The sequence below is a fragment of the Macrobrachium rosenbergii genome, chromosome 4, assembly GCF_040412425.1.
Source record: "Macrobrachium rosenbergii isolate ZJJX-2024 chromosome 4, ASM4041242v1, whole genome shotgun sequence".
In the NCBI taxonomy this organism is placed as follows: domain Eukaryota; kingdom Metazoa; phylum Arthropoda; class Malacostraca; order Decapoda; family Palaemonidae; genus Macrobrachium; species Macrobrachium rosenbergii.
In genome coordinates this window covers 41,077,547-41,100,506 of record NC_089744.1, presented here as the reverse complement: position 1 = coordinate 41,100,506, position 22,960 = coordinate 41,077,547, and the positions used below count along the sequence as shown (strand labels likewise).

The 22,960-nt window shown below is 38.1% G+C and overlaps 1 protein-coding gene across 2 annotated transcripts in view; it reads left to right on the top strand.

Moving 5' to 3' along the window:
- LOC136833018 (uncharacterized) overlaps positions 1-22,960 on the top strand; it is a 105,817-nt gene that overhangs the window by 31,841 nt on the left and 51,016 nt on the right. Inside the window, exons 2-3 of one of the 2 annotated variants that reach the window (XM_067094669.1) lie at positions 3,727-3,812; positions 16,436-17,761. In XM_067094669.1, the coding sequence (XP_066950770.1) occupies positions 3,741-3,812; positions 16,436-17,761 (1,398 nt within the window). In that variant the 5' untranslated portion in view covers positions 3,727-3,740. The remainder of the gene's footprint in view (positions 1-3,726; positions 3,813-16,435; positions 17,762-22,960) is intronic. The other variant, XM_067094677.1, reaches the window with a different exon arrangement.

The following is a 22,960-nucleotide window of genomic DNA, read 5'->3' as shown; positions in this document are numbered from 1 at the left end:
AAAACCTCCCCGCTCTGAACCTGACTGCATTCAGACTATCGAGAAATTGGTCAGAGCGAGGGGGTTTTCTGGCCAGGTGGCACGGGCCATCGCTAGAGCCAGAAGATCTTCCTCTAAGAGGATATATCTAGCGAAGTGGGCAACCTTCAAAGGTTGGTGCAGAAAGAAGGGTTTTTCCTCTTCCTCTACCACTGTGAGCCAGATTGCTGATTTTCTCCTTTATTTAAAAGAAAACTCGAGTTAGCAGTTCCGACTATCAAAGGTTATCGGAGCATGCTTTCTACTGTTTTCAGACACAGAGGACTGGATTTGTCTGACAATAAGGACCTCCACGATCTCTTGAGGTCTTTCGAGACGTCTAAGGTTCCTCTGCCAATTCCTCCTACTTGGAATTTGGATGTTGTGCTCAAGTTTTTGATGTCCAGTCCTTTTGAGCCTCTCCACTCTGCATCTCTTAAGGATGTTACTAAAAAGACGGTCTTCCTCACTGCTCTGGCGACGGCGAAGAGAGTGAGCGAAGTTCAGGCTATCAGCCGTCATGTGGGCTTCAAGGGACACAATGCTGTCTGCTCTTTAAGCCCTACGTTCTTGGCTAAGAACGAAAGGCCTTCTAACCCTTGGCCTAGACACTTTGAAATTAAAGGTTTAGCAGACCTTATTGGACAGGAACCTGAGAGAGTTCTATGTCCTGTTAGAGCTCTCAAGTACTACCTTAAAAGAACTCAGGACATTCGTGGTCCCTCGGATAATTTATGGTGTTCTGTGAGGCAACCAGTTAAACCTATGTCGAAGAATGCACTGGCATTCTTCATTAGGAATGTCATTAAGGAGGCACATTCTGTTGTGACGACTCCAACTTCAAGTTGTTGAGAGTTAACGCTCACGAGGTGAGGGCAGTTGCTACCTCCATGGCGTTCCAAGAAAAATATGGTACTCAGTGACATTCTTTAGTGCCACATTTTGGCGAAGTCAATTCGGTGTTTGCCTCACACTATTTGCAAGATGTTTAGGTAGTATACGAAAATTGCTTTTCGCTGGGACCATACATTGCTGCTTCAACAACCTTGGGGACAGGGGTAGCTCTGATCCTATCCTTTAATTTGATTAGTGGGTTTTTAATTGTGTTTTTATGGTTGTTGGGTCGACTGATGGAGGCAGTCTTCCCAATCCTTTCCAAGCTAACGTATTAGGTGTTGGTTAGGTGGTTGGTAATGCTCTTTTGTCCTCATTGTATGGTCTATGATCTAGTCACATTGTGGTCAGGCCCCCGTTGACAGATCATCTAGAAGTCGCCAGCTTTATAGGTCACTACCTCGCTGGGGTCTCTAGTAAAGCAGAAGCAGACTAGGGTGACAGTAACCACGCAGTCAGCTATGCTATCAGGTAAGGAACCAAAATAATTTTACCTATAAATTTGTTTTTTCCCTAATTCTTGGCTGTCTCTACCCCCCTCCAAAGGTGGTATTCAGCTATATATATATCTGGCAGGTAAGTCTCATGAACAAAATGATATTTTAATGATAAAATAAAGTTTGTTCATACTTACCTGGCAGATATATATATTCATATTGCCCTCCCTCCTCCCCTCAGGAGACAGTGGCGTTAGAAAATCTGAATAGAAAATGGGAATGGTTCCTGATACCCGCCTCCCAGCGGCGGGAATGTGTACTAACCACCTGACCGGCACAATCGTGCAAGTATTTTGAAATTCTGTCGGACTTCGGAGATTACAGCTATATATATATCTGCCAGGTAAGTATGAACAAACTTTATTTTATCATTAAAATATCATTTTCCAAGCATTTCCACTTTGATCATTAGTGCTGACTCAACCAGTGCTGTCAGTTTCAGGGGAAGTTCACGCAGTACGACATTTGGGCAACTTTCAAATTTATTATGTTAACACTCAGCTACCACTCACGATGTATCGGTAGTGAATCTATGGTTTGCATCCTAGTATTTTAAATATCTGAACACTTGCATCAATAGGGGTAAGAGGACTCGACATCTCAGGTCTTGAGTGCGAATGACTCTTTGTTAGTACTGGCTCAACCAAGAAAGAGGTGTCTAAGAACACGATTTCTTTCTGGCTTCGTGAGACAATCAAGCAGGCTTGCTCTATGTCTGACGAGGTAGATGGGAGTATATTCTGAGCAAGAGCTCTCACAAGGTTAGGGGCATTGGTCCGTCCTTCGCATTCCGGAAGAACCTGTTGGTTCCACAGGTATTAAGGGCGGGAGTGTGGTCTCGACAAACTACATTCACGTCCTTCTACCTTCGAGACGTTGCCCATAGGTCTTTGGACATGTTTTCCTTTGGTCCTGGGCTGGCTGCTCAACAAGTTGTGTAGCTCACCTGGCTTCCCTAGAGGGACAGGTAGCATCTCGCCTAAGGTGTACAGTAGCAAAAGAGAGAGTGTGTGTGTGTGTGAACGAGTGGCCTCCTCCCTTTTCTCTTTTTACCTCCCTCTCCTGTAGGGCAGAGAGGCAGGTGGGGAGCCATCACGTACTGGACTGGCAGCCATGCAGGTGAGTCTAGATAACTGAGTACCCTATAGTCTAGAGTGGATTATTAGGTGCAAGTCCTACCTCTCTCTGTAGCAAGGAGAGAGAGGAGCTAACAATAAAACAAGCCTGTTGGTTGCATTAGTCTTTTATCGCCTCCAACACTATGGGTTCATCCAAGGCCTTTTTGAAATGATGACACCAACTCAGTAATTCAAAATGCCCAGAAGTCTGGCAGTTGAACATTCCATATGTTCAACAGGCCAGAGGCACAGGACTCCTTCCTCAGCTCTTCGAGACCAGGAAGAGAGACCCAGCTGAGCAGAACTACCAGTCGGTTCAGAGATTTACCCAGAATCCACCTTCTAAAGGGTAAGTCTCCTATGTAAAGACTGAAGGTTTGTATTTGTGGAGGAACAAACTACAAATTTTCAAAGTAATTGTATTTTACCTAACATACAAACCTGAAGGTCTATACATTTATGGCCCACCTCAGCCATCCCTCATTCTGGTACCTGGGCCGAAAGGCAAAGTACCGTGCAGACCAGTAAGTGGGTGGGCTTCCCCCTTACCATCAGTAACTAACTACTACCTTGTTAGAAAGTTAATGGCCGTTCCAGCTCATGTTCGCAAGCAAAATCCTACGCAAAGCCTTCAGGTTTATATGTTACGAAAAATACAAATTACTTAAAAAATTTTGTAGTTTTTCCTAACATACAAACCTAAAGGTCTTTACACTTACGGCCCACCTCAACCACCCCTCATTCTGGTACCTGGTCCATAAGGCAAAGTGGAGTGCAGACCGACAAGTGGGCAGGGCTTCCTCCCTACCGTCAGTAGTTAACAACCTTGTTTGAAAGTTAAACGGTTGTTCCAGCTCGCATTCGCAAGCTAAATCCTTTGTAAAGACCTTCAGTTTTGTATGTTAGGAAAAATACAATTTATTTGAAAATCTGCTGCCTTGATTTTAAAGTGAAGTTTAAAACTAGGGTAACAGAAATTTTCATCTTTTTTGGTAAGGGTCTGGAAGAACTGTTTGATTTTTAATGTACTGTACTATAGTGTTTGTAATACAGTACAGTAGTGTAACTGAAAAATAAAGTTAGTTTTTTATTTTCATGCTTGTCACAGTACAATATTTCATTCATGTTTTATATTAGATTTTTAATAATAAGCAGTTTGCTACACTTTGTAAATTTCCACATGCTCAAAGTAATTTTAGTTTTTAGGTACAAGATGGACAACCGAATTATAGAAATAAAGGCAACTTATTCACTGAATGTTGCTCTAGAAGAAGCCTACAATAGTGTAAGTTTTGTAAACCTTAGTTTTTTCAGGACTGTGATCACAAAATTGAAGACTTTCTCAGCATGTTTACCCAAAAGAACTATTGAAATAATTTTATTTTATTTTTACATAAAAAAAACCTATCATTTTACAACTGCCTTCAGGTTCATTGGCTTCCTCTTGAGACACTAAAAAAAAAAAATTCACTCGAGAGACAGCCCCCTCAGGCTCCCAATTCACTGGGTCCAGTGTGCCCTCCAGTCTGAATAGAAGTGTTGATGTTGATCCCCAGAACACGAACATTTTTTTCTTTTCCTGGGTAGACTTTCATTATTTTCCCTACTTCATCCTATACTGTTGTTCATTTCTGTATTATGGTGATGGTTCCACTTTAACTAGTAAAACCTGAGTCCTTTGACTTTAAAAAAGAGCATTAAATTCCATTTTTTTTTTTTTTTAGTTTTTTGCGTATTTTGAAGAGCTGTTCTGTTTACTCATTACAGTGCAGTATTCATTACAGTAATTAGGATTTACATAAACCTTTGTGGACAATTTTAGCTTAGTATTTAAATTAAAAGGATCATGTATAGTTTAGTGGTACAATATCATGTTTACAGAAATTCATGGATCTTTGCTACATGTAGCTTGCTTTTCTGTTTCCTATTATGCTCAAGTAGTTAATTACAACAGCAGAATTTGTTTTGCATTGTCATACAGGGTTTATGACTTTCCTTACTGGAGTAATTCATGATGGTTCAGAGTAGATGTGTTGCTACCTATTGTTCATTGCAATAAAATTTCATGTCAAGCTTATCAAGTGGCCCCCATTTATTATGTAGTGCCTGTAGGAATCAAGTCTATAACCCAAATGTGTCTTGTGCAGTAAGGACTAGTCCTAGTCCTAAAGACTACTATAGAATCGAAAACATTATAAGTGCCCCTGGAGCTCAGTTAGTCATTATCCTCTGCATTAAATAAATATGTATTTAGCCATACCAGCTGGGCTGATTACAGTATATGCAGATATAGTCACCACCCTACTTACGAACATTCATAGATACAAACAGACAGGGTCACAAGTTTAAATTTTGCTCTGCATCGCTATTCTCCTAGTAAGAATTTTTGCAAAGAACAGAAGGACATGAGGGAGAAGAACTTGTTCCTTTAACCCCCTTCCCTAATTATTGCAAGTATTCTTGCAATTAACTACCATGAATTCTTCTTAAAATCACGAGAATAATTGTTCATACTCGTAAAATATTGCTACTTATTTCTATCTTCTTGACTTACCCCGTTTTTATGAACGCCCATTTTCTATACTTCCTCTCCCAATAGAAAACGTTTAGTATGCATTTTTGTCAATAGGTGGCAGTTTGCATTGTTAACTTTGTGAACTTCCAATGTCAGACACTTCTGCGAAATTCTCTCCAAGTTCATAACTATCAAAGCAGGGAAAAAAATGCTGAATTTTGAATGTTGCATGAATCTAAATTTTATTTTCTTCCTTTTACCTTTCTAGCATCCAAAGTAATTCTCTATAATACTGCATGATTTAAAAATTAAGTGAAAATAGTACAATCTGTGACTCTTGAGTTAACTCCTGAATGTAAACATCAACAAAAATTATGCATTACTTATTAAAAACCAATTGACTAACAATTCAAGATACGAACAGCAGTCCAGAATGTAACTTGTTCTTCAGTAGGGTGGTGACTGTATACAGTACAGTATTAATGAAACACTGACTGGGTTGGCCGTTAAAAAAGAAAAGCACATCAGTGGAAAGAGGAGGACATTGCCATGCACAATGTATTAAAAGGAAAATTTGTACCTATACAAACTTTACCTTTTATATAGGAGTATCTTTAAGGAAGAGCTGGAGACTAATCAAAACTTGGTAACAAAGTAGTTAAACAGGTGGAGATGGGGGTTTAAACAGGTGGAGATGGGGGTTAAGTGGGGAAGTATCCCTCACTCACAGTCCGTCTCTTTCTGTCTTGAGGCCACCATCATGAGAAACAGACTTGATGCACACACACTGATTACTGGTCAAAAGTTTGGTTGGATGAGTATTTTGCTCATTGCATTGTTGTGTGTTCTTTTTTTTATATTTTTCATGTTTTTATTAGTATGGATAAAAAAAACATGAATTACATTGTTACTAAGAATGTGCAGTTTACTGCGGTGGGTTAGGTATGGGAAGAGGACGAGGAAGGACAAAAAGAAGTGGTTAACAAGGCTCAGCAATTTTATCACCCTTGTAGAAACAAGGTGCCTCGTTTTTGGGGCTAACAGAGATCCTGGAGCTGCTCATTCTTCAACTGTCAATCCAGTACTAGTGGTGTTTCTCATCAGCTAGCAGTAATTTAATTCCAAGCTCAGTCATTTTGTTTCTGGTACAACTGCCAATATGAACCTCATCCTATAGTTGTTCATGCTGAAGTTCTTGAAATTCCTTTGTCTGTTATGTTACCAACAATTTTTACCTCACATGTACAGTCTGACCCATTAGTACCCAAACCTATACTGATGCAAAGGCTACAAGCTCTGCTGGTACTGCTCAGAATTCCAATAAATCCCCTGGGAGTGTTTCTTCACCAAAGGCCAAGAGGTTGTGAAAGACCTCACAAGAGTCTGTTCATTCAGATTATGACATTTTTCTGGCATTCCTATCTCTGGCTGAGTTTTCTTATGGCCCAAGCCCTGTTTGTGGTAGGCTTGAAGCTATGGAATCTTCAGAATTCTGACCAGATTCAGGCCAGCAAAATCCAAAAAAATATTCCTCTGCAAAAATTCTGCCCTGCCTTCCACAAGGTAAAGAAGCTAGAATTTATATGGCTACCAATAAAATGTTTGGACAGGTTCACGAGTCTTATTATAAGAATTGTGAAGACTGATAGTAAATCAAACTCAAACTGAATAAACTAGATATGCAAAAAAAGTCACCATCTTCTTCAGAAGGCCATGCAGATATAAATCTTCCTAATTCTGTGCTCACAGGACATAACATAAATCTCAGTCCTTGTAATGTGAATACATGGCAAACCCAGCTAAGTAGCAGGTCTCAAGTTATAAATGCATAATCATAATCCAGGTATTGTATGCCCTCAAGAAACCAACCTAGGTGTTGCATTATTCAACCCTGGTTTAGCCTAATAAAGGTATATGGTATTTATGAAATTAATCCCACAGATGGCTATTATACTCATGGAGGTGTTGTAATAATTATATTGTTAAATCTCTGCAATATTCCAGTGTTCCTTGGAAGACTGACCTTCGAGCATATTTTGATCATGAGATTACCATTTGTTCCCATTACCTTGCTGCTACACCCAGATTTACTTTAAATGATATTCTAGTGCTAGTCAGTCAACCCCATCCCCGTTTCCTCTTGGGGATTTTAATTCTCATCATCCACTTTGGGGTGGAAATTTTTTGAATGCAGAAGAAAGGATCATTGATGGTATCATCCACCATTGGTATTTTACTCTTTATAATAATGGATCAGTGACATTTCATAATACCTGTACAAATGAGTTCTGCTATGGACATGAGAATTTGTTCTTCCTTTATACACAGTACTTTGGTTTTAATTGAGTTGTAGATGAAATTTTGTATTGGAGTGACATTTTGCGCTTCATTTAACACATTTTTGTATTGCAATAATTCCTAAAAGAGGAAACTTCAAGGAATTGCTCAGCCTCATCTGTGGTGGACTAAATTAGCATCATCTATCTTCGGATGAGGCTCATATTCCATTCCACCACTACTAACAGATAATGGTAGATTGATTACTGACCCCAAGGAAAAGGGTAAACTGCTTCATTGAGCTTTTAAAACTAAGCAGTCAGTTGAGGATGTCTCTCTCCCTGATACTTATCATCCTGAAACTATTCCTATAAAATCTGCATTTCACTCTAGGGATGTTAAGAAGATTCTTGATAATTGTGATAGCTGGGGTGGAGAAGATCCTGGTGGTTTCTTCCCTTTGTTTTTTAAAAAGGTTTCTAGTGTGTTATGTCCTAAGAGTAGTAGATTCTATAGATTTTATGTCAACATAGTCTCTCTGTGTATGAGCGCGTTCTCTCTGTGGATGAGCGCAAGCTATGTAATATAATGCCCGTTCCACAAAGTTGCAGAAAAACTTATTTTTGAGGTGAAATTTACCCTCTGTCATTTAGCTTTATCTGCGACTACAGTAAACCCCCTGTATTTGGTTCTCACGATTCGTGGACTCACCCATTTGCAGGTTTTTATGTGGAACCTATCTAAAATTTATTTGTGGGTTTGTCTGTGGAACATACCTATAAAAATATTTGCGGGGAACCTGCCTATTTGAGGATGCAGATTTTTTGTCTTTTCGTATAGCAGTATTCTGTATTATCATATTATTTATTGTATAATAACATTAAATAATAATGTAAATTAATAATAATACTACAGTACATATAATAGTAATAGAAATTAAATAATAAGATTATGTAATACTACACTGTGTACCTGTAATACTGTAATAATAAATAACAAAGTTAAATCATACTGGTAGTAACTGATGATGAATGTTGATTACAGTATACTGTAGATGATGAGGATGATGATGAATTAGCTGTGCAGTACGATGAATGACAGGAGGCGCTGTCAGTTAAGGTATTTGAACATGACAACGAAGGTGGTACGGTAGGGCTGCATGAATATTTTTCCTTGTTCATGCTCAGTGCAGACGACCGCAATTAATGTCATGTCGTAATGGGCTGCTACTTCTCCGTGACTTTTGCCCTCTCTTAACATAACAATCATGTCTACTTTCTTCTCATCAGTCATAAATTGTAGGCTATTTGCCAGAGGCCTTAGAAGAAGCAAAGCATTTAGAGGACATCTTAATGCATGATTTAAAAAAATATTCTTAGTCCAATAGTACTGTACACGCAAAACACACAAACGTGACATAGCAATGAAACGAGTTACATTGGGTCATTTGCCAATAATTTGCTGCTACAATATACACATGGTACTACTGTATTGTGTGTACATATACTAACATTGTTATTCTACGCATACAGTACTGTACATTTTATTAACTGTTTTGTTGTACGATGATTTTTAAATATTACATACAAAAAGTGTTTTAGGATGGTTCGTAGTAGTACGTAGAGCATATCTAAAATACATAAGACAACGGGAATAGCAGGGTACGTATGTTTACGTCGTGGTACGTAGCATTTTCATGTACGTAGTAAGTATATAGTATATTCATGACTACTTTAAGTACATTTTGTATGGTGAAAAACGATTTACTAATTTTCAAATATTACAGTACTATAATACAGTATATTAATGTAAACAACAGCAAAATTTCAATAACATATATTTGTTTTTCTTAAAAGTGCTTCACCCAAGCCACCTCTCCGCAAATATAAAGAACTCAAGATGCTGAACGCTGTGTACCCAGGATCAATGATACTCGACACACTATTGGCTGTCATCTGCAAAGCAGCCAATCCAGAAGTGCCATTCATTTTCCTTGGTGCTCATTGGCTGGACATTCACAACCAACTCGAGAACATGGAATTCTGGGAGACTGCATCCATGGCATCCTTCTCAGCTCATGCGTAGTTCGCAGCATCTTCTTACCTTGTGAAATCGTGCATCTTTGTGTTTGGTTTCTTAATCTTTGTGCATCAGTGGTATTCAGCCCTAAAATGCCTCCTAAAAACGCCCTGCTCCTTCTAAGACGTCTGGCAAAGTCTAAAAGAAAGAAGACTGTTATAAAACTGGAGGAGAAGGTTAAAGTTCTTGACATGTTAAAGGAGGGCAAAAGTTTTGCTGTGGTTGGCCACCATTTTAATGTTAATGAGAGCACAGTGAGATATATGAAGAAGAAAGAGGCAGAGATATGAAAGTCTGTAAGTATGAGCTACTTCGGTAATGCAAAGACAGTTGCGACAGTGCAGGATAAACAATTGTGAAGATGGAATCTGCTCTGGCATTCTGGATAAAGGACAGGCGGAAGAAGAACGTGTCCATCGACTCCAATATCAACTGCTACAGAAGGCAACGATGTAGTACAGGCAGAGGGAAGCGTTGAAGAAGGGGAATTAGAATTCTTAGGCTTCGATGAACCAGTGCCTGCAGAAGCAGAAGAAGAAGAGGGGGAAGAGCTTCAAGCTGGACCATCCTCAGTGCTTCAAGGTTTCCAGGCCAGCAATGGTTGGTTCCACCAATTTCAAAAGCAGTTCCACCTAAAGTCTGTTACTTTGCATGGGGAATCAGCTTCTGCAGACATTGAAGCAGCCGTGAAATATCCGGAGACCTTAAAAAAAACCATCAAGGAGAAGGTCTACCATCCAGAACAGGTGTTCAATATGGATGAGACTGGCTTGTTCTGGAAGAAGATGCCTTCCCGGACATACCTCATGAAGGACGAAGCTAAAGCCTCAGGATTCAAGGCCCAGAAGGCTAGGGTCACCCTCATCATGTGTGGGAATGTGGCTGGTTTCATGCTTAAACCAGGCCTCATTTACAAGGCTGCAAACCCCAGGGCCCTCAAGAATAAGAACAGGGCGTTGCTTCCTGTGTTCTGGATGCATAACCCGAAGGCCTGGATCACCAAAATCCTTACAGAGTACTGGTTCCATCAGAGCTTCATCCTTCAAGTTAGGCAATACCTGAATGACTTGGGCATGGAGTTCAAAGTGTTGCTGATTATGGATAATGCTGGTGGCCACCCTCACGATCGTTATTACAAGGGAGTCCAGCTTGAGTTCCTCCCTCCCAACACCACCTCTCTCCTCCAGCCTATGGACCAGGGCGTGATCCGTGCCTTCGAGGCACTCTATACCGGGAACTCCCTCCAGCTCCTTGTGAGTGCAATGGACAATGACAGTGAATTTATGCTACTGGCGTAAATTCACGATTGCCACATGTCTGACCATCATCAGCCAATCACTGAATGACATGAAGAAGGAGACCCTGAATGCGTCCTGGAACAAGTTGTGGCCGGAGTGTGTTCATGATTACAGGGTCTTCTCTCCTGAAGAAATTCAACATTCGGCCATTAATAAGGCTGTCCAGTTGGCGAGGATTCTAGGTGGAGAAGGCTTCAAGACATCACCAAGGGATGAAATCGGCACCCTCATTGATGCCACTCTGACCCCCTGACGGACCAGGATTTGGAAGACCTGACGAAGTCTGCCAGTGAGGAAGAAGATACGCCAGGTTCAGGAGAGGAGCAGGAGGAAGAGGAGGGCAGGATGACTTTGGAATGTCTGTCCCACATTAAGAGAATGATCAAGGATACGCAGGAGTATGTTTCAACATGGGATCCTTATATGGGACGCTCCTTAAAGTTTTCAAACATCCTTGATTTAGCATTGGAGTCCTATAATCAAGCCCTCACCACCATGAAAAAGCAGGGACAGCAACTGCCTATCACCATGTTCATCATTTTAACTTTGTTGAACTCGTGCCAAGTACAGTAATACACCCACTCGTATTCGTGGGGGATGCGTTCCAAACACCCCCGCGAATAGCTAAAATCCGTGAATACTTAGAACCCACTTTCTAAAAATGCTTATAACTGTCTACCATGAAAGGTTACTATATTAATCTTTGAAATGATATTGTTAATATAATTTCCAAACCATCTTAAGCATCTTATCGTTACAAATATACATACAGTACATACTGTATGGCTTACAGCTGTAGGTGAAAATAATCCAGTTCCCCCTACGTATTCAGCTACGGACGAAGAAGGCCCCTCCAAAGCCTCCCAAATCACCCAAAGTAGTGCCTCTCGAATCGCCTGAAGAAGTGCTTCCCCAATCGCCTGAAGTAGTACCTCCCCAATCGCCTGAAGTAGTGCCTCCCAAATCAACTGAAGAAGTGCCTTCCAAAGCACCTCCTGAAGGTGAAGAGGTGCCCTCAGATGAGTTGTAACTTCTCTGCTTTGCTGTGCAGTCATATCTTCATCATCATTCATCGGACTGCACAGCTAATTCATTATCATCATCTTTAATCAGCATTCATCACTTGTGAGCACCCGTATGATTTACGTATGTAGTAATCTTAATATGTACGTAGTATTAAATTTTTTAAAATGTGCATACGTTTTTACTTTTTGTCTCTCTCACTCTCTTTGTGAATTACGTATAAATACCAATGGTTCCCCCCTAAAAGAAAATGGGATGGCTTGTAACTGTATGAAAGAAAATGTGCATGGTTGAATATGTAGGGGGGACTGGATTATTTTCACCTACAGCTGTAAGCCATACAGTGTGTATGTATATTTGTAATGATAAGATGTTTAAGATGGTTTGGAAATTATATTAATAATATCATTTCAAAGATTAATATAGTAATTAGGTAATAGTTTAATGTATATTTGATGTAGGCTGGTATTTTTAGGCATACTTTGGTGTTTGACCTTTCATGGTAGGCAGTTATAAGCATTTTTAGAGGGGGGGGGTTCTAAGTATTCGCGGATTTTAGCTATTTGCAGGGGTGTCTGGAACGCATCCCCCGCTAATACGGGGGTTTACTATACTTGGCACGAGTTAGACAAAAGTTAAAATTGAAATAGTTGTTAACGAGCACTCCCAATATTTACTCCCCCACCCTACAAATGGTGGGGGTAAGACAGCAAATGTTTCGGTTGCTCATTCTACTCTTGTTGATGAACACGGGCGGTTGTGTTGACAAGTGCTCTGAATTTTGGTTTGTTTTTTCATGGTTATCGAATTGGATTGTCTAGACTGTGTTTTGTTTGTTTCACTATGGATTCTTCTTCTCAGTCTTGCTTATCAAAATCTCTTAGATTTTGCATGGTAAGCGGTTGAAGACCAGATTGGTTTCTTTGAACTATGATACACATGAATTATGGATTGATCATTGTTGGGTAACTTGTGATTCAGGCAATAACTTGTGGTTGAGGCAACCGTTGCGATCATTGCAGGGAATTGTCTTTGCAGGAGATAGAGAAGATGGTAAAGTATCTTATTAGAAGAGCAAAGGATAGACTTAGAGTTTAAAGAGAACAGCTAGTCTTGCATCATCTAAGTCTTCCTTAGAAGTAACCTCTAATCAAGAGATAGATAGGTCTATTGAATCTTCTTCTCTAGTAGATTCACATCCTTTCCACAACCACTAAGTCATCTCAGGGTGGTAGGTTAGATTCAATATTGTCTGATCTTGATTCTGTAAAATTTAGGATTGAATTTTTATGTGACAAGTTTGACTCTTTTGCATCTAACATATCTAGTGTATTGATGGGGACAATGTTCCCTCGTTCAGTTGGCCACTCTGTGGATGTGGCCTTGTCTGTCCCACCGGCTCCACCTGCCAACAGGCCTGGTAGTCCCAGGGCTCCTAACGAGGACTAACAACCCAGGATGTCTGTTTCATGCCTTTGCTTCTCGGTCCTCAGCGGACAAGTGCAGATTGCACTCACCTAAAGACATTCATGGTAGGGTGTAAAGGTCTAGGCCTTCGCTTTTGAACCCGTTGTCCCTAGGTTATTATAGCGATTTGTCCGAACCAGGTAACCGATCGCATTCAACAGCAAACGATGCTGCTGCACTTGCAGCCACCTCAAGGATTCCAGAGTCCATAGGCATACAGGTAGTAAGTGTTTGTGCCTAGACTCCCTCTCTGTTGATGATAGTCCGAGTTTTGGTTTCATCAAGTCTGCAGGTATGTCAGTTTTTATGGGCTGTCTTTCTGAAGCAAAGACTAAGTGTGTCAGATATTCAAGTCTATAGGAAGTGTCAAGTCTGCGTGAGTGTCCACATGTGTCTTTGTTAAGGCACTGCCAGGCATATCCTTGGCCGCAGGATGCTTCATCGAGTCCGCATGTTGGCTCATCGAGTCAGAGGAAAGAGTCGGCGAATCCTCACGAGACAATAGTAGGCCGTAGAGTTTCTTTGGGGCTGCGGTTAGTGTTAGTGATGCTTGAGTCTTTGAATACTAAGAGGAATGAGGAAGTAAGTGTGAGCAAACAAGTTCTTAGTGGCGGCAATGGGACAGGTCATGCTTCTCCTGTGTTGAAGATGACTGACTGTGGTTGAATGGTTCTCGCCCTCCTGTATTAGCCGGATTTTCTCAGTCAGTTCTTGAGAGAGACCAATCTCATTCAAGTATTTACCAGAGTGGGTTAGTAGAATTTTAGTGCTGGTCTTACAAGACCATCTGGTTCTCAGGCTTCTTTGGTTGTCACAGATGAGGAAGACTTGTTTGGGCACAGCTCTTCCTCTCAGCATTCTCCTTCTCCTACTTTACCCTCGGATAAAGAAGAGGAACAATTAGAATCGGTCACCTCAGAGGTTTTAAGGAACTGGTTCAGTTGTGTTTGGATAGATATCCACAATTCTTGTCAGTGGAGCATTCTAATACTGTTCACTCAAGAGCTTCCAGGTTGGGGTCTGATTATTCTCCTCTCCCTTCCTCTAGGCTATCAAATTGTGTACATTGGAGATTTGACTCTATATTGCTAAGTCGCTGCCTAAGAAGATCTTCTCTAAAGGATTCTCTCTTGTCTCCCTTCCTTCATGCTAGGAAGCTACTAGTGTATCGGACAGGAGAGTTTCTCTCCTTTTCTCCTGATCTGGCAGTGGATGGTGCCTTTTTGTCCATGATTTTTCCGACTAAGAAAGGCGCTATTGCGTCAAGCAGGTTGCATTTCTCAATTTCAGAGGCTGAGAATACGAATAAGAGTTTGACTAACGATATCGAAGCTATTTCCGTCAGTGAAATTGCACTGAAAACAGTTAAACAGTGTTTGAAGGAGTTTGGTGAACTACTTTCTCCTTTGCCCAGGGATCTTATTGTTAAGGCCTTAGAATTTTTTGCTTCCCTAGACAAGGCATTCTTTGATGTTATAGGAGAGCTATCTTTTATCCATAGTGAATAAGGGTATAATGTAAAAATATCAGTCCTACTCTACTTAATGTCATTCGTAACATAACTACGGTAATTGTTTACTACTGTACAATGGTTGAAATACAAGCAGAACGGCTGTTGTTATCCAATTCGGTAATGAGCAAAACAACAGTTTCTTGTTCGGTTGTATGTGTTTACGCAAGAGTATAACGTTACCAACAATACTTGTATTATTCTCTTTTACTTTTTTAACTAGAAGATAGGATAAAGAGATGGAGGAAAAGAAGTTGGTCTATTGTCATTTGGTCTCTCTCGCTGCCTGATTGTACGATGCTGCTGCCTGCGCCCGTTCGAAATTTAAAAATATTTTTTATAAATATTGTCGTGTTGTATTAATGGCTTACCCCATCACAAAATTGAATTATCGTAAGGCGAATTATCGTAACTCCAGCACTACGCGGGTACCTGCGTATTTTAATAGTTTTATCACAGAAAGTGCATTTAGTCATGAGAATTATATGAAAATACAGTAATTAGTGAATATTTCTCATTGAAAAATACCGCAAATGGGCGAATTTTCCACGAATTATATGTATATACAGTGTGTTCCATAGATACATCCGCAAATAGGTGAGTCCATGAATCATGGGAATGCAAATGGGGGGTTTACTGTATGTTGGATCCCTGCCTATGTAGGGATCAAGGGAAATGAAGAGGCCGATAAAACAGCTAAAGAAGTCCACATGACAAATTAATATAAGCGTTCCTGTTAGTGACTATATAAGATGTATAAAAACAATCATTGTAAGTAGATGGAAAAATGTATGGAATGAAGAACCTGAAAATAATGAATTAGAACAGATAAAATCCAGTGTTGGAAAATGGAGTTCATCATATCAGAAAGAGACACACACAAGTAATTCTGACTCGTCTTCGAATAGGCAATACTTGTTTGACACATGGACACTTAATGAACAGTCCACATGGCCCTCCTCCAGAATGCCCAGAGTGCTAAGTGTTGTGTGAATGTCCAAAATATAACCTGCAGCCATTATCAAATTTTGGAAGGAGATCAATGAAGGAAATTTTGTCAGAATCTTTGTCATTTTCATTAATACCAATTTTAATGTTCATGAGGAGCTGTGATTTAATAAAATATAAAAAGTAAACAATAAAAACATGAAAACCCTTAGGTGTCTAATGAATTTTGAAACGGCTAAATTTTAAAATGTTACTTAACTTCTGAATTTTAATATACAGTTTGAGTTAGTATATTTGGAAGCATGAGTGTAAATGTAGTATTTATTGTGTGAGTGTGTTCCAGTATGCGAGCCTATTCCTTTTTGCAGTTTTTAATTTCATTTTCATTCATTCATCATCATCATACCGATTGACCTATTTGGTCCCAGTGCCAGGCCTCTGCCCTAGACCTGGCATTTCATCCAAATCCTTCGGGCGAGCCCTATGAGAGCTGATAGTCAGCTCAGTGGTCTGATTAAACTGTTTCAGTAATATAATAATAATACCAGAGGACCCAAGGGAACCATGAGTGCATGTGCCAGCCTACAGGTTGTAGCAAGCCATTGTTGTCTAGTGTTTCTCTTGGAATTGCATGCCTGGCAAGCCGGCACTGATAAATTGGCTTTGCAAACGTAATGGGTTATTAATGAAACAAATACATTTATTTTTTCCAGAAAATGTTTTATACTGTTATACTGTTTTAATTTTAGTATCAATTGCCAGTATTTAATTATTTTTTTATTCTTTTGCAGGAAAAATTTGCAGATGGCATGCTGATTTGTGAATCTAATAATTTTAGAATTCACAGAGTAATTGTTTCTTCTGTAAGCAAGTATTTAAAAAAAAAATTTGAAGAAGGTCATCAGCTGTTGGTTTTGGAAGATATTAAACCTGAGATTTTGTCTCTTGTTTTGAAATTTATTTATGGGGGATATGTTGAGGTAAAAGAAATCAATCTTCCAGCATTTTTAAAAGCAGCGAATTTTTTGCAGATTAAAAATATTTGGTGTAGTGAAGACACTGAGAAAGATCTGCAAATTGGAAATTATGCTTTTCAGAGAAAGTCACAAAATTCAGATAAATCAGTTTTTTTGTCAGATCATGAGGCCCCTGGAAAAGATGACCAGATTACATTGGAAGAAAAACTAAAAAAAAACGGTGTTCATGTTGCATCTAACACAAAAAGGACACTTCTTGATATTCCTGCATGGTTAGTATCAAATGAAAGCGTGTCTGTCTCAGTGATATGTTCAAAGAAATCAAATAATGACTTATCTACAACAGTGCAGTCTGACAAAAAGAAAGAAAATAGGCAGGGAAGTCACAAGGATACCTCACATCAAGCATCATATCTCAATGATGAACCTTATTATTTGGGAACATTTCATCATCAACCAGGTAAAAGGAAGTACGTCACAGATACGTTTTCCCCCCAGAAATGGTTGAATGAGAGTTCTTATCAAAAAGTAATAAGCCCACTACACCCCTCCAAGGTACAGAGAAACCTTTTTTTACCTTATGGTAATATTGTTAAAGAAAGTCTAACGAAAAGTCCTCGGGTAAGGCCATCAACTCAAGTCAAGAATGGTCCAGCAGGTTGGGTAAAAACTAGACAGTTTGTTTTCAAAGAAGCAACATCGTACAAAGTTTCTGATGTTCCTAAGCCACAGAAAACTAATTGGCTGACATCAGTGTCACCTAATCATAAGAAAAATTGTGGTGCAGTTCCAGTCCAGGTGGAAGAACCACCTGTTAGAAAAATTAATTATTCTCAACCTACCCAACTCACAGAAGTGGATCTTCCAGATTTACAGATAACCTCAAGTACTTCTAATTACTCAGAAAAAAGTACACAGATTGATTCATCCATTACCCAGTTAACCTCAGAGACATCGTCGCACTTTGGAAACAATGAAGAAATAGTCTTCGTCATTGATGAATCTTTTGATATTGTAGCACCTGAGTTAACTGAGGAAACAAGATTTGTGACTCCAGATTTCTCAGAGCATCTCTATGAAGAATTGCCAGATTTAGAAAACTCTCCATTTTTAGGTTTTGAAGCACCACTTATGGAATATGTAAGTATTTTGAAATATTCTGAAGTTAAATACCAATTCATACAGATCATAACTTGTCATATTTACTTATGCATGCAGGATAAGTTTTATTTGGGCATAGTTTTATTTAATAAATAAAGAATAAACAGGATATGAGTCATAAAAATCATGTGCTCATCCTCAGGGAATTCGCCCCCTCGATTTGGGACCACCTTGACTTGGTGAGGGGCTCTTGAACCCCAGGAATCTGTTCCCGGGTTTAAGTCCAAGAGTCCCATATACCATTCTGTATTTCTTTGAATTAATTTTTGTGGAATTTTCTGCTTTTGCTAAAATTTATTGGACCAGATAAATAGGAAAAGGTATCATAACTGGGATTAGGTTTATATCCGAAGCTAAATAGTGGGAACTGTGGTAGGACCATCAACTGCCCGATAATGTTCAGACCTGAGAGATATCAGGCAGAACTACTCTTTAGGGCTGGACCACGGATTCCAGGGGGGTCTGGTTCTAGGGATATTACTCTCGGCATTCTATCTGGTTTGCCCATAACATGATTATGGTGGGGATGATTGTATTCCAGTAATATTGTCAGTCCTAGCTAGCAGGTTTGGCTTACACTTGGGCCACTCTAATCATGTTGTGCCACCCCCCTGTGGAGTAGGGTAGGGAATGGACATTTGGGAGTCAGTGTGCCATTGGTGGAAGAATAAACTCCATGAAAGGCCGATGATATATTTTTAAGGGTTTTAGGTTTATTTAATTTTTTTTATATACCCTTCCCCTGGGCCCTCTGATGGTATTGTTCCAGCACAGATAATGACCGCTGCTCCAGTACAGAGCAAATCTTCTAGCATGGAAATGGACAATTCTCTGGATAATCCAAATAATCAAAATCAGAGTGGTATTAAAACTTTAATGCTGTATAAAACTCCCAAAAAGAGTAAATACCGACATGACCCAACCTTGACTCACTTCGACTCCCTCTTTGTGAGTGGAAGTTGGTCAAGGTTTCTAACCATGGAAGCTGACCAAAATATTACAGCTTTAAAATTAGAAAATTATTTATTAAAAAGACATCCAACGACAGATATGTCGTTCAGACAAGTAAAGGAAAAAACTTGGCTTATAGAACCCACAACAAAAAGTCAGTCCGAAGACTATTTGTCATTGAGAAATATACAGTATTAACATAAAAGTGAAAAAACACGATACTATGAACAGCATTCAGGGTACCATTGTACTTCCTGAAAACAATAACGAACCAGTTGATAAGAAAATGCTATTAGACTCAAAAAAAGATACCCTAAGGTCCAAGATTGTGAGGTATGTTATACCAAGTAAAAATAGCAATAAACAAATATTAAAAATAGCAAAAATAAAATTTGAGGGTGAAGATCTACCTCAAAAAATTAAAATTTTAGGCCAAAATAGAGAGTTAAGACCCTATGTCCCAAAACCACTGCAGTGTCATAATTGCAGTAAGTATGGGCATACAAAGAAAAGTTGTAATGAACCAATATGCGCTTATTGTTGATCTACTGAACATACCACACAGTGGAAGTGCAATGAACCTAAGTGTGTAAACTATGGGCAGAATCATCATGCAAGATCCAAAGAATGCATTTATTATATATACAATATGGAATTGAAAATGCTACAAGAACGAACAGGGATGTCTATAAAAGAGGCTAAGTTGGAATTAAAAGTGAAAGGAATTCAAGATCCGTCTAAGAAACACATATTCTTCAATAACAAGAGCAAATAATGAAACAAAAACGCAAACAGATAGAAGTAACAGAGCACAGAAAAGTACATCTCAAGAAGAAATTAATAATTTAGAAATAAAAACTAAAATGGTAAAGAATAAAGAAACAGATACAAATGAGATGGATATTATTTTATCCAATTTATTTGAAATATTAATGCAAATAGAAACACAGGAGGATGCTACTACTAAAGTAACAGAGGAGGGTCATGATGGACTGGAAATTAAAGATAAAAAAGGCCTTTGGAGAGAACACCACCCAAAACGAAGAAACCAACTACTATTAGAGAAAATTGGTTAAACCAAAGATAAAGGAGATGAAAAAGGAACAAAAACAAAAACAAGCTAAGAATATACCTTTATCTCCTAAAATAATAGTGAACCTATGAAAGCAGATGTCGAAAACACTGAAGAGAAGTGAAAGAGAACCATACCATAGATAACAATGATTATGTTAAAGGAGAAGAGATTGCACTTGCACTATCTCCAGTGATTGGCACAAGAGCAAATGAAAAAAGAAATATACATGGTAATACATGTGGATGTAATGATTGGTTCATTGAATTATGCAATAACAACAAAAGCATAATGAAAGATGGTTAACGAACATTATAAGAAATTTTATGAAATATACGAAAAAAGAAACCACAGATTTGAGTGCCCATGAAAAAGGTTGCATGTGCATTGAACACTTAATTTATTATAAAAAAAACGAATGAATGTCGTGAGTAAATTATTAGAAAAAATCCAAATTGATAAATAAAAAAAGAGAGTAAAACTCGACCGCTATAACAAAATATTTTCAGTAGCTGTATTATACAATGGAACGTAAATGGTCTACAGACCAGATTACACCTAGAAGTACAACAGTTATTAAAAGAATATGAACCAATGATATGCTTACAACATGTCAATAAAACAGTGTCAGCAATAGGTAAATATACCTTAGCATCAACATCACGAGAGGAAGAAGGAAATTTAATTACTGCTATATATGTACATAACGAAGTATGTTATGACAAAGTACCTGTAAACTTTACTGATCTGCAAATATTGAGTATCAGAATACGAATAAAAATGATAATTATGTAATAATAATTTATATAACCAACCCAATAAAAATTGACTTTGACAAACTTGAAGAATTACCAAATAATGCCAAGAACCTACATTAATAGTAGGTGATTTTAATGCCCACAACCCGATGTGGGACTGTAATTGTACAGATTCAAATAGAGCTGGAAGTAAAATAGAAGAATTCATAGATTCATATGACATGTGCTGTATAAATGATAATGAAATCAGCACATATTTTTCTAAAACACATGGAACATTTTCCTCAATCGACTTAACTCTATGTGCAACAAACATAGTTGACAGATTGGATTGGAATACAGTTGACGACTTGCATACAAGTGATCATTTCACAATATTAATTTCATTATTACTAAATAACCCTACCGAGCATGTCCCTCAATATAACATTTATAAAGCAGATTGGGAGCAATATGAATTCCACACTAGGAATATCCCACCATTTGAATATTTAATAGACCATAATGAAACTAATAAATTGCTTGTTGAAATAAAAATGCTGCTGATAAAGCAATACCAAAATCCAAATCTCATCCAACAAAATGCAAAGACCCATGGTGGTCTGAAAAACTAACAGAATTAATAAAAATAAACACCATATTGGAAGACGATTAGATAATTTGAATAGAAAGTTCAGTAAACAAACAAAACATTACTGATATTAGAAGGAACTGTACAAAAACTGACTATATTATTATTAGAAACTGATACATTAAAACATCTCTATAACAAAATATCTGCAAAATTTAAAGAGAAGTAATTCTGGGAAGAATCATTTCATGGAGGAAATATGTATCGGATCTCTCTAATAATACTCCCATACAAAAAATATGGGAAAAATTCAGGAAAATAAATGGTACCTATGTTAAACCACCTAGACTTGCCATAATAAAAGATGGGAAAAGAATACTTGATCCTTAAGAAATAAGTAATATAATAGGTGAAAATTTAACAAAAGTAAGTAGTGACAAAAACTTGGATGAGCATTTCCGCACAAGGAAATATAGCATAGAATTATTAATAACAATAATTTCTGAAACAATAGAAGATATATATTATAATAGAAATTTTAATATTTAAGAGTTGGAATTTGCTGTGTTGAACAGCAATAAATCTGTCCCTGGAGGTGACAGTATTTGTTTTGAAATGATCTGCCATTTACCACCTTTGGCAAAGGCATACTTATTAAAGTTTTATAACCACCTATGGCTTCGAAATTTATTTCCTGATGAATGGTGTAAAACTATAATTATTCCCATCCCCAAACCTGGAAAAGATCCCAGTAATGTGAACAATTACAGACCAATTTGTTTAGCCCTTTAACGCCAACTGGACGTATTTTACGTCAACGAAAATTGTCTGTCGGGTGCCGAGTGGACGTAAAATACATTGACTACAAAAAGTTTTTTTAAATATTTGTGGAAAAATACTTATAGGCCTAGTTTGCGAAAAATTTTAAATCACGCTCCTTGAGGGATGCTGGGAGTTCACGGATCACGCTGTTGTTTTGTTTACGAGTGTAATCCAGCTGCGCATGCGCAAATTTCTTTCTCCTCCCACTAGAAAGCATCAGTGACACATCTCAGAAATTCTTTAGTCACTTTGTCATAATTTTTGCACCTTTTCATATTAGCTTTTACATAAAGTTTTATATATGAAAATGTGTGCAATTTCATGTAGAATACAACAAAACATAACTCATGGTTGTAGCTTTTATAAGTTTTGAAATATTTTCATATAAATCTTGATAAGTGCCAAAATTTCAACCTTCTGTCAACTTTGACTCGACCGAAATGGTCGAAAAACGCAATTGTAAGCTAAAGCTCTTACATTCTAGTAATATTCAATCATTTACCTTCATTTTGCAACAAATTAGAAGTCTCTAGCACAATATTTCGATTTATGGTGAATTTTTAAAAAAAACTTTTTCCTTACGTCCGCGCTCTAACTCAGCCGAAAATCTCAGAAATTCTTTAGTCACTTTGTCGTAATGTTTGCACCGTTTTATATTAGCCGTTAAATAAAGTTTTATATATGAAAATGTGTGCAATTTCATGTAGAATACAACGAAAAATAACTCATGGTTGTAGCTTTTATCAGTTTTGAAATATTTTCATACAAATCATGGTAAGTGCCAAAATTTCAACCTTCGGTCAACTTTGACTCGACCGAAATGGTAAAAAACGCAATTGCAAGCTAAAACTCTTACATTCTAGTAATATTCAATCATTTACCTTCATTTTGCAACAAATTGGAAGTCTCTAGCACAGTATTTCGATTTATGGTGAAATTTTGAAAAAACTTTTTCTTACATCCGCATGCGCTAACTTGGCTGAAAATCTCAGAAATTCTTTAGT